This window comes from Micropterus dolomieu, linkage group LG13, assembly GCF_021292245.1.
Source record: "Micropterus dolomieu isolate WLL.071019.BEF.003 ecotype Adirondacks linkage group LG13, ASM2129224v1, whole genome shotgun sequence".
In the NCBI taxonomy this organism is placed as follows: domain Eukaryota; kingdom Metazoa; phylum Chordata; class Actinopteri; order Centrarchiformes; family Centrarchidae; genus Micropterus; species Micropterus dolomieu.
In genome coordinates this window covers 16,730,605-16,743,921 of record NC_060162.1, presented here as the reverse complement: position 1 = coordinate 16,743,921, position 13,317 = coordinate 16,730,605, and the positions used below count along the sequence as shown (strand labels likewise).

Below are 13,317 nucleotides of genomic sequence, written 5' to 3'. Positions count from 1 at the left end.
ATTCGCTCCATGTCACTGCCGCATGCTTTTGTGCCAGGTGCCAAAGTGTTGGAGAATCGCTGTTCCAGTGGGAACGGAGTGTGTAACCCTGCCAAATGTTTGTGCCTCACTCTACATACTGAGCTACACAGGCTGGGAGGCTGCAGTTATTGTGCAGTGCTTGTCCTCCATTCTGTTAATGGCTTTATCTCACTCACTCTGATGAAAGAGAATGTCACCAGTTCAATTAGGAATGGGGATGAAGTGTGTGTGTGTGTGTGTGTGTGTGTGTGTGTGTGTGTGTGTGCGCGCTTTTTGCGCACATGTGTGCAGTTTGGTCCTTGGATTTCAAGTAGGTTGATAGTAGCTCTCAAACGACACTATCCATACTTCTCCGAAAAGGTCATTTGTCCTGTGTGTGTGTGTGTGCGCGTGCGTGCATGACGGTTAGCATGCCTGGTGTGTGGTTCTCTATGAGTAGATGTGTGTAGTGAATGGGAAGGGAAATGTGGGTCTTTGAGATAAGCAGCTTGTTGAGAGCAGCCTCCTCATGTTGAACTGGGTTACGTACCTCAGGCTCCCCAGCGTGGTGTGATAACCTCTAATGTTTAAAAATGAACCTCATCCTTCAGATTCACCTTACCAAGATATACTGTAAAATGTTCTAACCTATATTTCCCAAAACATAAAGATGGAGAGGAAAAAAGAGACAGAAAAAAAAGAGAAAGCAAAGAAAGAGATAAAAAGCCAGCCAAAGCAAAACTAAACTACAGTGAAAGGCCAGTGAAAAAGAAAAAAACATCAAAGCTGTAGTGACTTAACAATTCTGGTTGATATTATTCTCATGTGTATATAAAAAACAAAAGTAATGCAGATAGAAAAGATAACTAAAATTAAGAGTGCAACAGAAGTGGTGTTGCTGCTAGCCATATATAAGCACTGATGAATTAATGAGATAATGTGCTTTGATAATAGATTATAATGCACGCTACATTGCCACTTAAGTTCCCCGTTTGTATCAGTTTTACATTTAGATTATATTAGTTAATTAATACTTAATGGTCAGATGTTTAAATACAGGAATCTTTCACATAACTAAGTGTTTTCCATTTAACATTTAGCCACATTAAAAAACACTCACTGAAATGCTGTGACACAAAAAAAAGCTGACGTACAATTTACAAGGTGTTTTCATATGACTGTGCATAAGCACAGGGACCCATCTGGGTGGTATTAATGGCAGAGTGGGAATCACAAAAGCCTCAGTTACACCTGCTCCTCTCCTCAATCTCTCTGTTCCATTTATGTTTGAATTCAGCCTCCCCTCCTACAACCATTTTCTGTCTTTTAAGGATTCTGTACCGTTCCCAGAGCTCTTGCCTCTGCTGTCCTCTATTCTCTTCCTTCTTGGCTCATGTGGCATGCCCCTTATATTTTCTGTCGTTTACTTTCCTCTGTGCAACCCCTCGTCAGATGCCTCCCACTTGCCTCTTCCTTCCATGGTTTCCCTCCTTATACCTCCCAGAGTCACAAGGAGCAGATGAACTGTAGATTCCCACAGCCTGAATATCTGATTGAATTAGAACAGGTGGAGATGGTCAGAGGTCAGATGAATTTTTGATAGTAAATGTGTATTTGTGTGTGCATGCATGTCAGGGTCAGGAGCTGTCTCTGAGTTAAGAACTGAAATCTTTCCCGTTAAAGCAACACACATAAAATGCCATGCGTAGTCGTGCTTTGTGGGACGGTAAGTAGCAGGATGCGCCTTGTGTCTTTGTTTTGAATTTGTTTTTTGCTGTTAAGTTGTGGTGCATTGATGTTTGCATTGACGCAAACATGTGTGGGCTTTCTTTTTTCTTTTTTTTTGTCACTCAGTCTCAGACAGGCTGACCAAAGCTCGATTTGATGGATTAAAGCGCAATCTGTTGTTGAAAACCGCCCTCCAATGGTGCCCTTGCTGTAGACAAAGACAGGGAGAGTGTGTTTGTGTGTGTTTGTGTACAGGTATGCCTTTTATGTGCATTAGTGTTTCCTGTCACTTTTAATCAGAATGTACTAAATTTGATTTCTATTTATTTTTCATTCTCCTTTACCTTCTTCCAGAGGTCCTTCCGTTCCTTCAGTAACGATGACCGCCACGTCATGGCGAAACACTCCACCATCTACCCCTCCTCCCAGGAGCTGGAAGCAGTGCAGACGCTGGTCTCCACTGTCGAGTGCGCCCTCAAACATGTCTCTGATTGGCTGGACCAGAAAAGCAGCGACATAAACAGCCAGGCCAACAGCCAACCAGCAGACAGCACAGAGGAGGATGATCCTGGCGATGAGCCCAGTGACAAAACTGAGGATTCCAGTGACAGCTACAGGTAGGGTAGCAATGACGCACAGTGGAGCTGCAACTAATGAGTGTTTTTTATTCTCTATAATTTTCTTGCCTTTTAACATGACATAGGAGGCAATGTCCTCTTGCTTATTTTGTCTGACCAAAAATTTTAAAGGAACAGTTTGAGATTTTGTAAATATGCTTATTCACTTTCTCGCAGAGAGAGTTAGATGAAACAGTAGGAGCATGTGTGGCTCCAGAGGAAATTAACTTAACCACTTGACAATCTCTGGGCACCATTCTCCATGGTCGGCTATCTTCATGAATCTTTTTATTAAGGGTTCACTACTTCTCATTAGGGTCTTAAATTGCCTTGTCAGATCTTATTTTGTATCTTAACTAGCAGGCCTGCAACGAAAAGTTGAAACGGAATCAACTTTTGGGGTAACGCAAGCCGATGTCAGTCTCCAGTGCCCAATCAAGTAAGCTGGCAATCAGAGTCAAAATGCTCCACAGTCAGCCTGAAATATAGCTGAAACCGGGAGCTATCCAGGCAGAGTTCATGGACCAAACAATGATACTCTCCCAGATGTATCCTCGCTTGGTTAATTTTGTAATTTTTCTATGTCTGTGTCTGGCTTGCAGTCTGCGCTCTATACGAAGAAGCTTCCTTTGGTTTGTGTCCATTCGTTTGAGAGAGAGAGAGGGAGAGTGAACGAAGAGAGGGAGGGGTGGTACCGAGAAAGCTGGTGAATCCGCGCAATGCCTGATTTGGTGTGAATACAGCCTAATATTGCTTTTAAAGTTCTTTAATATGTTGTTAACGGCCTTAGATCAAGCATAGATTTTATTGAAAAAAAGGGAGGTGGTAACATTGAAGTGTGTACTGTTAAAAAAACACATAAAATGCGTATGTTCCCTATCGTTTATTATTCTTTTAAACAGAGAGCCCAGCAGTGGTGGCGTGCTGTGTGGAGTGATGAGGATCGGCCTGGTGGCCAAAGGCCTCCTGATCAAAGGCGACATGGACCTGGAGCTCGTGCTGATGTGTAGAGACAAACCCACACAGACACTGCTGGACACTGTCTGTCACAATTTACCCACACAGATAGAGGTTAGACACTCACGGACCCACACACATACATACAGCTGCATGCTTATTAGTTTCTGTCTTTTGTTTTCTCTCACACACTCACTTTCAGCGATATCATAGTCTGCTAAATTTAATCCAAGAAAGTTCTATTTTTATTGCACAGTCCTCTCCGATGTCAGAAATTAAGCTATTTGGATAAGCGTTCACATTGTGTGAGTGTTTCTGCTTGAATTTGCCAACACTCTCCCATCGAGAGTGTTGGCAAGTGACAGTAATATCGTAAAGTCAGAACTTGAGAGGTGTTTTAGTATGCTTGAGTCATGTGTGATTAATACTCTGGTGTTAGTATCCCAGTGTCATGTTTCATCATTAACAAGTCATGGTATAGTCAATCTCCTGACGTTCTAAAGACCACACAAATATGCATATGATATAATTTTCATCTAGGGGAGGTATTTAGCAACAGCTACTAATGTGGTAAAAACCTGGCCAGCTAGTGCAGAAATTACTCAATTAATAAATTCTGTCCCTGTGCCTCTTGTCTGCTCGTTCTCTTTAGCAGTTAAGTGGTGTAAGATAGAGAATGGCAGGAAGGAAGTGTGTGTGTGTGTGTGTCAGACATTGCTTAAGTGAGCAGTGAGTTGCAAAGGGCCCATCTACATCCCATTTGGCTTTGATGAGAAAATCAGAATCTCTGGTCACTGGGCCAAGACATGAGATTACCTCCCTTCCCACACAAGCAGAAAACACACACACATACACACACTTGTTTTTGCCACTTAGGAGGACGTTGCATTGACTTGTGTTCATTCCCTGGAAGCTTAATCTAACTCTAACTCTAACTGCCACATACTGTTCCTAACCCTTAATCCTAGCTTTAACCAAGTCCCAACTCTAATATAAATGAGAAACCTTGGGAGGAGTTTTTTGCCCCCCACATTAGAGCTGAGTACCCAATATGTGACTGGATTACAGATGTTTTGCCCAACAACATAAATAATGCAAGCACACAAACGTGCAAATCAAGCAAGAGCAGCCCATGCTAGACATCTACACACATACTGTACTCGCAAAACATCGCACAAATGCTTCCTCTGGGCTACTCCTCGACTTACACTGTGTTTTAGTTCAAATCTTTGACTTATTCAATATTTACAGTCAGTCATGACATTAAATGCTTTTGTGAATCTGTGTGTACAGGTTATTTGCCTGCAGGTTGTTGTGGCAAAAGCTTTTTGTTGCTGTTGAATGAATGTTGTTGCTATCCCGTAAATCTTTTGCGTGTCGGCACGTGTGCTTGTTACAAATGTGGCCGTTGTGTGTACTGACTTGAATTCATTATCATCAGTAATTGTCAGTCCTCACCACAGAGGTCAGCAGTAATTGATTCCTTCAGAATGGGGGCTGATTGAGGCACAGTGTACATACAGGCAGACAATTTCACAAATGGATATGTGACACTGGGAAACAATAGAGGCCGACACATAAACACACACACAAGATCATTTACAATGTACAGCTTGCACCAGCTTTTATACTTCACATGATTACATCATCTTTCATCATCATCATCCATTTTTTTATCGAATGCGTCTCACAGCTGTAATGCTTATTTAATGATAAAATGTTATATTCATTTTTTATGTTAATATAATTTGACCTAATTAGCCTGTTTTAAAATATTATGGCCATTACATAACCTCTGTCCAATGTTGTATACTGGTGTATGTTGAAGGATACAGGCTTACTTATCCTTTCATCATTACGAGATGCAGAATCTTCACCTTTTTTTCCCCTTTCCCCGTTTTGTTTTGTTTTGTTTTTTGCAAGTTTGACTTTAAAATTCTAGTTTTTGTTCACACAAGAAATTCTGTGTCCTTTATGCATTTGCATGTTGTTGTTCTTGTGATTGATACACATGAGAACTTTTTAAAACAAGTCTTGTGTTTTTGTCTGTAGTGATGTGTAGACTAGCAAGTCAGATATCTCACATTTCAAAATGCTGCCTTGGTTCAGGTTATCAGAAGCATCCTGGGCCCAAAATAGCCCCTTTTTGGAAATATCAAGCGATAAGGGACCTGCAAGGCTTTCTCTAAATGTTTTTCATTTATATTTCTCCTGTCATACCTGGTGATGATGTTGCAGCGTCAGGGAGCAGCAGTGGGCTCAGATATATTTAGCTTCTCCTCCTTTTTCATCTGTTCTTTGTCGTGTTGTGACCTTGGCCTCTGACCATCCCGTTATGTCTGTTTGACGCATGACAGAAGCTGACAGAAGAAAAATATGAGGTCACAAGCTCCTTGCCCGAGGCAGCCATCTTGGTACGAACTACAACAGAGCCCAAACTCACACTGACGATTACCCTCACCTCACCAGCCATGAGGGAAGACGAGGACGAAGAGGAGGAGGAGGAAGAGGAGGAGTTCGAGAATGGGGAGGAAATAGGGGAGGAGGAGGGGGAGGAGGTGGAGGACGAAGAGGAAGAGCAGGAGAAGAAGAATGGGCAAGGTAGGAACACAGAGATAGGAGACGCACAAGTTGTAGTTTTTCCCTCTTTCTCAGTCCACAGCCACACACACACACACACACACACACACACACAAATGTAATGTATGTTGTGTTTGTATACGTTTTAGAACGCATTTGTTTTTATTTCCCTCATATAAGAGGTTTGATCTCATTAATTAAAGCTGACACAAGACATGACAGGTACAGGACACATACAGGAGCTGAAACACACAGGAACAGGCGTTCAGACTAAAAACAATCTTCCCTCCCTATGCCCCCATTTTCATGGGTAACAGGAAGTGGTTATAATTGGTTGTGGGAGGTGGGACGGGAGAGCAAGGCCAGCAGGCCACCGAAATCAATAGCCAAGCAGTAGCAAGCTGCCCATCCATCCCGTGGCTCCTGTCCAACTAGGCACTCAGGTCTCGGAGAGAGATGAGAGATAGCACGGAGGTTAGCCGTACATCATGCCATGTGCCACGGTGAGATGGAGGAGACCGCTCATATTTTTTTTATTTCTCTCTCACACACCAAGAAGAGCACACAGGCATGCAACCACACAGAGAAGCCATGCACACACAAACCTTATATCGAACCTGACGGATAAAGGTACCTGTCACACTGGATGTCCAATAGCTCAGGTTTCATCAGGCACCCATGGAGGCTGAGGGATGTGGTCCAGTCTGTCTAATTGGGTCACATCTTTAAAGGTTGAGACTGAAACTTTTTTTATGCTTTAGGGTTCCCATGTGTGCAGAATGTTTCAGTAAGCTCTGGCTATTTTATTGAATATAAGTTGTACTTGTGTCTGTGCAGACATATTGCATGCATGCGTGCTCAGACACCGCTCGCTGCTCTTTGCGGTCACAGAGGGAGGGAGGGTGCTGTGACAGTAAATTAGAGGAGACGCGATAGCCAAGGGAATTTTTTAAATCAGACAACACAAAAGGAGATAATGAGTGAGGGAGCGGCGAGCAGAGCATTTGAGAGAACAGTGGGAGGACAAGCGGAGAGGAGAAAGACTATAATGATCCACTTGCAGCAGAGCGGCCCCACATGCAGCTGAGATCACTCTGACAGACCTTGAGATACACCATTGTACATCACAGGGAAACACAAATAGACACCACTGCATGCATCAGTCAGGAAGAGCTATGCTGTAATAACGGCCAGATGAGTTCAGGGATAATGTGAGATAGATGTTCTCCTTGCTGCTACCACACATTACACCCTTTTGACATTCCATCTTAATACCTCTTGGGGGAAGGTTTTTCTTCTTCTTTTTATGGGAGAGTGATAAGAAAATATTTACCTTGTTGTTTTTATAGAGACCCAAAGGGTCTTTAGCGTGTTTTATGTCACTCCCAGTAGGTCCTGCACACAATAAACCCTCTTTGAAAACCCCATGTAACCGAACTCATTCATACACACCTGCGTTTGATTCAGCTCGCCTTACATATCAAGGATTTTGATTGTCAGGTAGCAGAATGGCTGAGAGTGTAGTAACTCAACCATTTTGTGTTGGGCAGCATGAATCAAATGCTCACATATAAAAGCGCAAGAATGCACCTCTTTTACCAACCACGATGCTCTGACTAAACCCTGCCTTGATCCCTCCTGTGTTGTGTTTGTCTGAGACTGGATCAAACTATCTTAGATTATTTTATTTTTTTCTTTTCAGTTCTACTTTAGGAGCGCTTGATTCTGTGTTTGCCCAGACAGGGTGTTGAATTGCCTTTCTCTGCACCAGTTCTCTATGAGTCTGCGAAATCAAGTGCACCTTAAGTAACCCAGAAGAAAAATAAACTCCTATTTTGACTCCTGCCTGGTGCAGACTGGATCAAAATAAATAAAACCCTCTTCAAATACATAAAGGAGAGATTGATTTGCCTCGCTGGGCACAGGGAAATGTGTGTGTCCCAAAAATGCCCACACATTAAATCAAACACTCCTTAGGTATTTGTTTGGTGTATGTCTGTGGGGGGGCTCTCCATCCCACAAAGTTGTCTCTTCCCTTGTGACCTCGGCTGCTCTCCCTTTCACTGATTTGTCACTGACTTGATGGATGTAAACTACTAAATCACTGTTAAATAGTGTGTGTAATTTTCAACACATATGTATACGAAGGACAGTGCATCCTGTATTACTGTGTGCTAATGATGTCAACATGTGATGCAGTTGACACATGTTAGACTGATCACAGTGTTGAAAATGACACATCGTTTAGAGTGAGGACGTTTTTACGGGCATTCATCACAGATCTGTGAACTGTAGAGAGTCTGCACTTTCTACAAGGAGAAACAGCTTTATGGCATGAAAAGCACCTTGTATGTACCAAAATATCCATGCATGTGTGTGTGTATGTGTGCATTCACACACAATTTTTCTAGTGTGTCTGCATACATTCCCATGCGCAAAAAAATTCAAACACACACACTCAGACATGACGTGTGTGTGTTTCACGTTCTCTATATTGGGTTGTTATTGTTTTGTGGCAGTGTTGGGTGCTGCTGCGCAGAGAGTGGAGGCTGAGGAGGAGGAAAGGGAGGTGCTGGATAGACACAGATGTCTGTTGGCCCTGGCAGCGCTGCGACACGCCAAGTGGTTCCAGGTCGGCACCCACTCACTTCCTGTCTTCCTGCCCGGTGCTTATTGTAGCCTGACGATTCACCCAGAGGGAATACACTCACTGTCAGCTAATACTGTGGTGCTTATTGTGCCCGGTCAGTTTGGATTAATCAAGAATAGACAGAAATTAAAAAAATTTTCTCATATACATTTGAATTCATTTGTTAGAATTATTACAAATAATCTTAGAATTAATACGGCAACATATAAATATATAACATGCTCTCTCATCTCCAGTTCACTTTGCAGGATGTTGTTTTATAACATCACGGACAAAAATTGGCAAATATTACACATCAGTTACATTCAATGTTGCACTCAACTCACTGTATATGTAACTGGGAAAAACATGAATGTAAGAGGAATCGTAAGGCTACAAAAGCAATGGTTGATACTTGTTTTTCTTTTTGGCTATTATGTGAACCTGCCTGCTCTGTACAGTATGTCCATGCTTCCCTCTGATTCCCCTCCCATACCCTTCCCCATCTATCTCCCAACTCACTCACCTTACTGACGAAAAAAAATTCAATGTACAAATTCAGAATGTAGAGAATTGAAGAAAATTACATGTTTAGTTAACTACATTCAAAATGTTTAGTGTCTTAAGCAACATAACTCATGATATTCATTCTCTGTGGGGGGCTCATGCAGAGGGTTAGACAGATACAATCACTTCATTATGTGGCTTTGTGGTGTAAAGCAGGCTGTTATCTGTGTGTGTTTGCACAAATACCACTCCTACTGCGCTCAATTTGTTCCCTTCCTCCCTCTTTCTGTTTAATCTTCCTTCTCACACCTCTCCATCTTTCCTTCTTCTCCCCTCTCCTTCCCTTTATTGCTCTCTCAGGCTCGAGTGAACGGGCTAAAGTCCTGCGTTATCGTTCTCAGGATACTCAGAGACATGTGCAATAGACACCCCATCTGGGAACCTCTCAAGGGATGGGTGAGTCTTTTGCTCTAATTACATGCATTTGACTGTTAATGTTAACGAAATGCCCTCCATCTCCATGCTGTAATGGGAGGTTCATATTTCTGTTAAAATTTGAAGAATAAATTAACTGTGTCACATACTGCTTAAGAATGCTGATACAGAGTCACCATAAAATCTTTCACATTAATTCTCATTAAGATCTGATTGACAGACATGCTGTCTTATTAGCAAGAAAGATGAATTATGTTTAGCGAGACCACCACTAAATGTGTTATGTAAATACAACATTTAATTAACAGACTGATTGATTATTTTTTTAGATTTGCTAGTGTCAGTTCACACTCCACGAGTTTAATTTCTTTGTTAGTTTACTTTTACATACCGTAGGTATTGCGTAAAGGGGAAAATACCTTTTTATTGATACAGCAAATCATTTTCCTTACAGTTGCATCTTCACCTGTGTTTATGCGTGTGTGTGTGTGTTCTGGCAGCCCTTAGAGCTTATCTGCGAGAAGGCAATTGCCACCTGCAACAGACCTCTCGGGGCTGGAGAAGCCCTGCGTCGAGTCATGGAGTGTCTGGCCTCAGGCATACTGCTACCAGGTACGGAGCCTTGGTGGATGCATGAATATACAGCTACAAAGATTAAAGGATCATTAAAGGAGCGCGTGTGTTTCCATGCAAATTCTTGGCAGTGCTGGTGAGGGTAGCTAGGGAACATGTCAGATTTGGGTAGATGAGCAGATACACTGTGGCACATTTTTGAGCTGTTTATCTGAGAGAGGTCAAGACATTATCAATGACCCAACAGAGCAAAGCTGTCTGAGGAAAGTCATCATTACGAGAGCATCTTAATTAGGAACAGCTGAAGGGTTTCTTTACAAAATGTTATGCAACCTTTGAAAAAAATCCAATTGTTCAAAAGTATGTGAAAGCTTAGTTTCATTTTAATAAAAGGCGGGGTATGTGATTCTGGAGCAATCCAATACTGTGGCAAATACCGCGCTATAGAGTGAACAACGACACAGCAAGTAATGTAACTAACGGCTAAGTTGTGGGTTAGCATACTAACGCTACAGTTGCTGCTGAGAAGCTAACATGCCGAGAGGGTGAGGCGGTTTCCCAGGGCAAGCACACCAACTCCAGACAGCAATACTCACAACTCTCCTGCTCCTATAGATAATGTCACAAGAAGAGCATTTCGTGGCAAACTAGAAAGTAAGCTGAATGTTGGGGCAAGTAATTTAACGTTACCTGACACACAAATCATTGCTGAACAGGTGGAATAATGTTGTGTGAATCGGTCTGAGCCATGTTGCTTGTTTCCCATTTACAGACCCAGGGCAGTGTACAAACACCAGATTTTTTTGCAGCGCACATACAAAACGGGCAGCGAGCGTACCGTGAGGAGATATTTACTGAATCTGGCAAAAAGATGTGTTTTGGATTAAAATCACTTACCCCACCTTTAATCAAAGAAATTTAGTTTGGATTCAAAGCCAATGATGTCCTTCTTGAGTGATAGTTATTAATGTCCTACTTTATAGTGTTAAATAAAAACTTCTCAATTTTAATATATTTGGGGAAAAATGTGTGTGACACTGGCAGGAGAATATTTATTCACCTACAGTAATCAAATTAAAGACAAGTGTGGCACAATTACAGTTTGGGGATTTTTGCCTTTTAAATTAAGTGACTGTTTTAAAGAGCTCACAGCCAGTTTGACCAGTTACATTTTCCTATTGCCACTGCTGTCCGTTATATTAGTCAGGATTTTCACTCTTGCTTATTTCCTGATAGTGAAGCCTAATTAAATGTTGCCAAGCGGCAGTGTCAGTACATAACACTGACACACAACAGCTGACTGTGTTGTTGTGTGTGTGTGTCATCTTCTGTCACTTCCCCTAGGTGGTCCAGGTTTACACGACCCATGTGAGAAAGAGCCAACAAACACACTAGCCAATATGACCGACCAGCAGGCTGAGGCCATTACCTACAGCGCCCAGGTATATACACACACACACACACACACACACACACAGACACACACACACACACATACACACACACACATGCACGTCAGCTAAAAGACACTGTTGTTATCACGCAGCTGTACTTGCCCTGTGGGAATCAGTAAGCAACAAGCCTATTACCAGACAGAAAGACCCCATCACCACTCCAACCACACAATTTGCATGCACACACACACACACACACACATACACACACACACTGGTGGGAGTGTCTCCAGAAAGAGGCGCATGTGCGGTGCTGCATTTTAATGATTGGTGTGGGAAACGACTGCCATTGCAAGCCATAAATCCATCTCTGACACCCTGAGGACAGTGCTGTCATGTCCTTCTTCACACACACCCACACATACGTACACACACACTCTCAACTGAGCCGCATGGCTTAGTGAATCCTGCTGTCCATTTCCTTTGAAGGCAGCCTGAACGAGGCTGGAATGTCAATGGGGATAATTGCATTGGAGCAGATACAAGAGCAGATAGGGGAGAGGGAGCGTTTCTGTCAATGAGCTAGACCAAGCCTCATGAATATCTGAGACACTCTACCTCCCTAATAGTTTTATATTAGCACAGCCACCGTGTGCGATTCGGATGATTTTTCTGACTGTGTGTGTAGAATGAGCATGTGTACAGTAGGACGTACTCGTTAGTATATAGGCTGATGTTAGTGATATTAAGAGGGAAATAAATTAAAAAGCATGTCTACTACGGTTATCGTTTAGTACAGATTTGATGCTGTGTGTTGCAAGATAACTCAAGCTTCACTTCAAATTTAATGAAAACTCTATAACAGAATTTAGGCATGACTGAGGGGAAACAAAGTCACAAACTACAGGGCATTCACTTATAGTAACCATGCTTTCTTTGCATCGGTCTGTGTTGTGACTTTAATTTAAATGAATCAGCTATTGAGTTAAATGTTTCATGATAATGTGTGGAGCTACATTTAGAATTCCCAAATTTCCTCAGCTTGGACTTGAGACGTTTTTTCAACAGGAAGCCTGCGTTGCAAACTGAAAGTGTGGGGTTTTAAAGAAGTGGGCACTCAGGAGGCAGGGAAGGTCTAAGAAAAGTGCCATCAATTTGAATCATGTGAAATGTAAGATTTAACTTAAGTGCAATACGAAATTAGAAGAAAAGCAAATCATTTGACTCTCTTTTCGTGTGTGTGTGTGTGTGTGTGTGTGTGTGTGTGTGTGTGTGTGTGTTCAACAGCGTGCTCTCAGACTCATGGCATTCGGACAGATCTACAAGGTGTTGGAGATGGAGCCCCTTCCCTCAAATAAGCCATCACAGAAATACCCTTGGTCTGATAAAGAAGGTGTGTGTACCTGTCTGCCTGCCCGTTTGCTCTCTCTACCTCAGCCTGTGTGTCACTGTCTGCTGTCCCATTTATTCCCCCCAACACCTGTCTTTCTGTCTCTGCTTGATTATCTGTCTATTCAGGCTTTCAGTGTACCCGTTTTTCACTCTGTCTCTGTTAATCTGTGTGGAGGCTTCTCTGTCTATTCGCGCAGGACTTGACCTTTCTGGATGTAATAAGTGTTTTTCTTCACACAAGCACTGACAACACCGTCAGTGTTGCTGTCATGTGAATGAAGCATCACAAATGTATGTTCAAGGATGAGAAATGTTGTTTAATATTTTGCCGGCTTTTTTTGCTGTAAAATTTCCTTTTTCAGCCTTGTACCAAAAACACGGTGGCCTTGGTGAAATGTCGTGAACTTGTGCGTGGTTTATGCAGGATTGTTTCTGCTTTTGTTCACTCAAGAGAAAGTTGGCATGTTTTCAAAGCGACTTTCATGGAGAATTGACTCAAGCCTTT

At 42.3% G+C, this 13,317-nt stretch overlaps 1 protein-coding gene across 7 annotated transcripts in view; it reads left to right on the top strand.

The window, feature by feature from the left end:
• LOC123981892 (spermatid perinuclear RNA binding protein) overlaps positions 1–13,317 on the top strand; it is a 105,390-nt gene that overhangs the window by 76,806 nt on the left and 15,267 nt on the right. For all 7 annotated transcript variants that reach the window (XM_046067124.1, XM_046067125.1, XM_046067121.1 and 4 more), the window contains 8 exons: positions 2,083–2,345; positions 3,248–3,416; positions 5,660–5,903; positions 8,402–8,514; positions 9,379–9,474; positions 9,954–10,065; positions 11,371–11,468; positions 12,708–12,813. In XM_046067124.1, the coding sequence (XP_045923080.1) occupies positions 2,083–2,345; positions 3,248–3,416; positions 5,660–5,903; positions 8,402–8,514; positions 9,379–9,474; positions 9,954–10,065; positions 11,371–11,468; positions 12,708–12,813 (1,201 nt within the window). The remainder of the gene's footprint in view (positions 1–2,082; positions 2,346–3,247; positions 3,417–5,659; positions 5,904–8,401; positions 8,515–9,378; positions 9,475–9,953; positions 10,066–11,370; positions 11,469–12,707; positions 12,814–13,317) is intronic.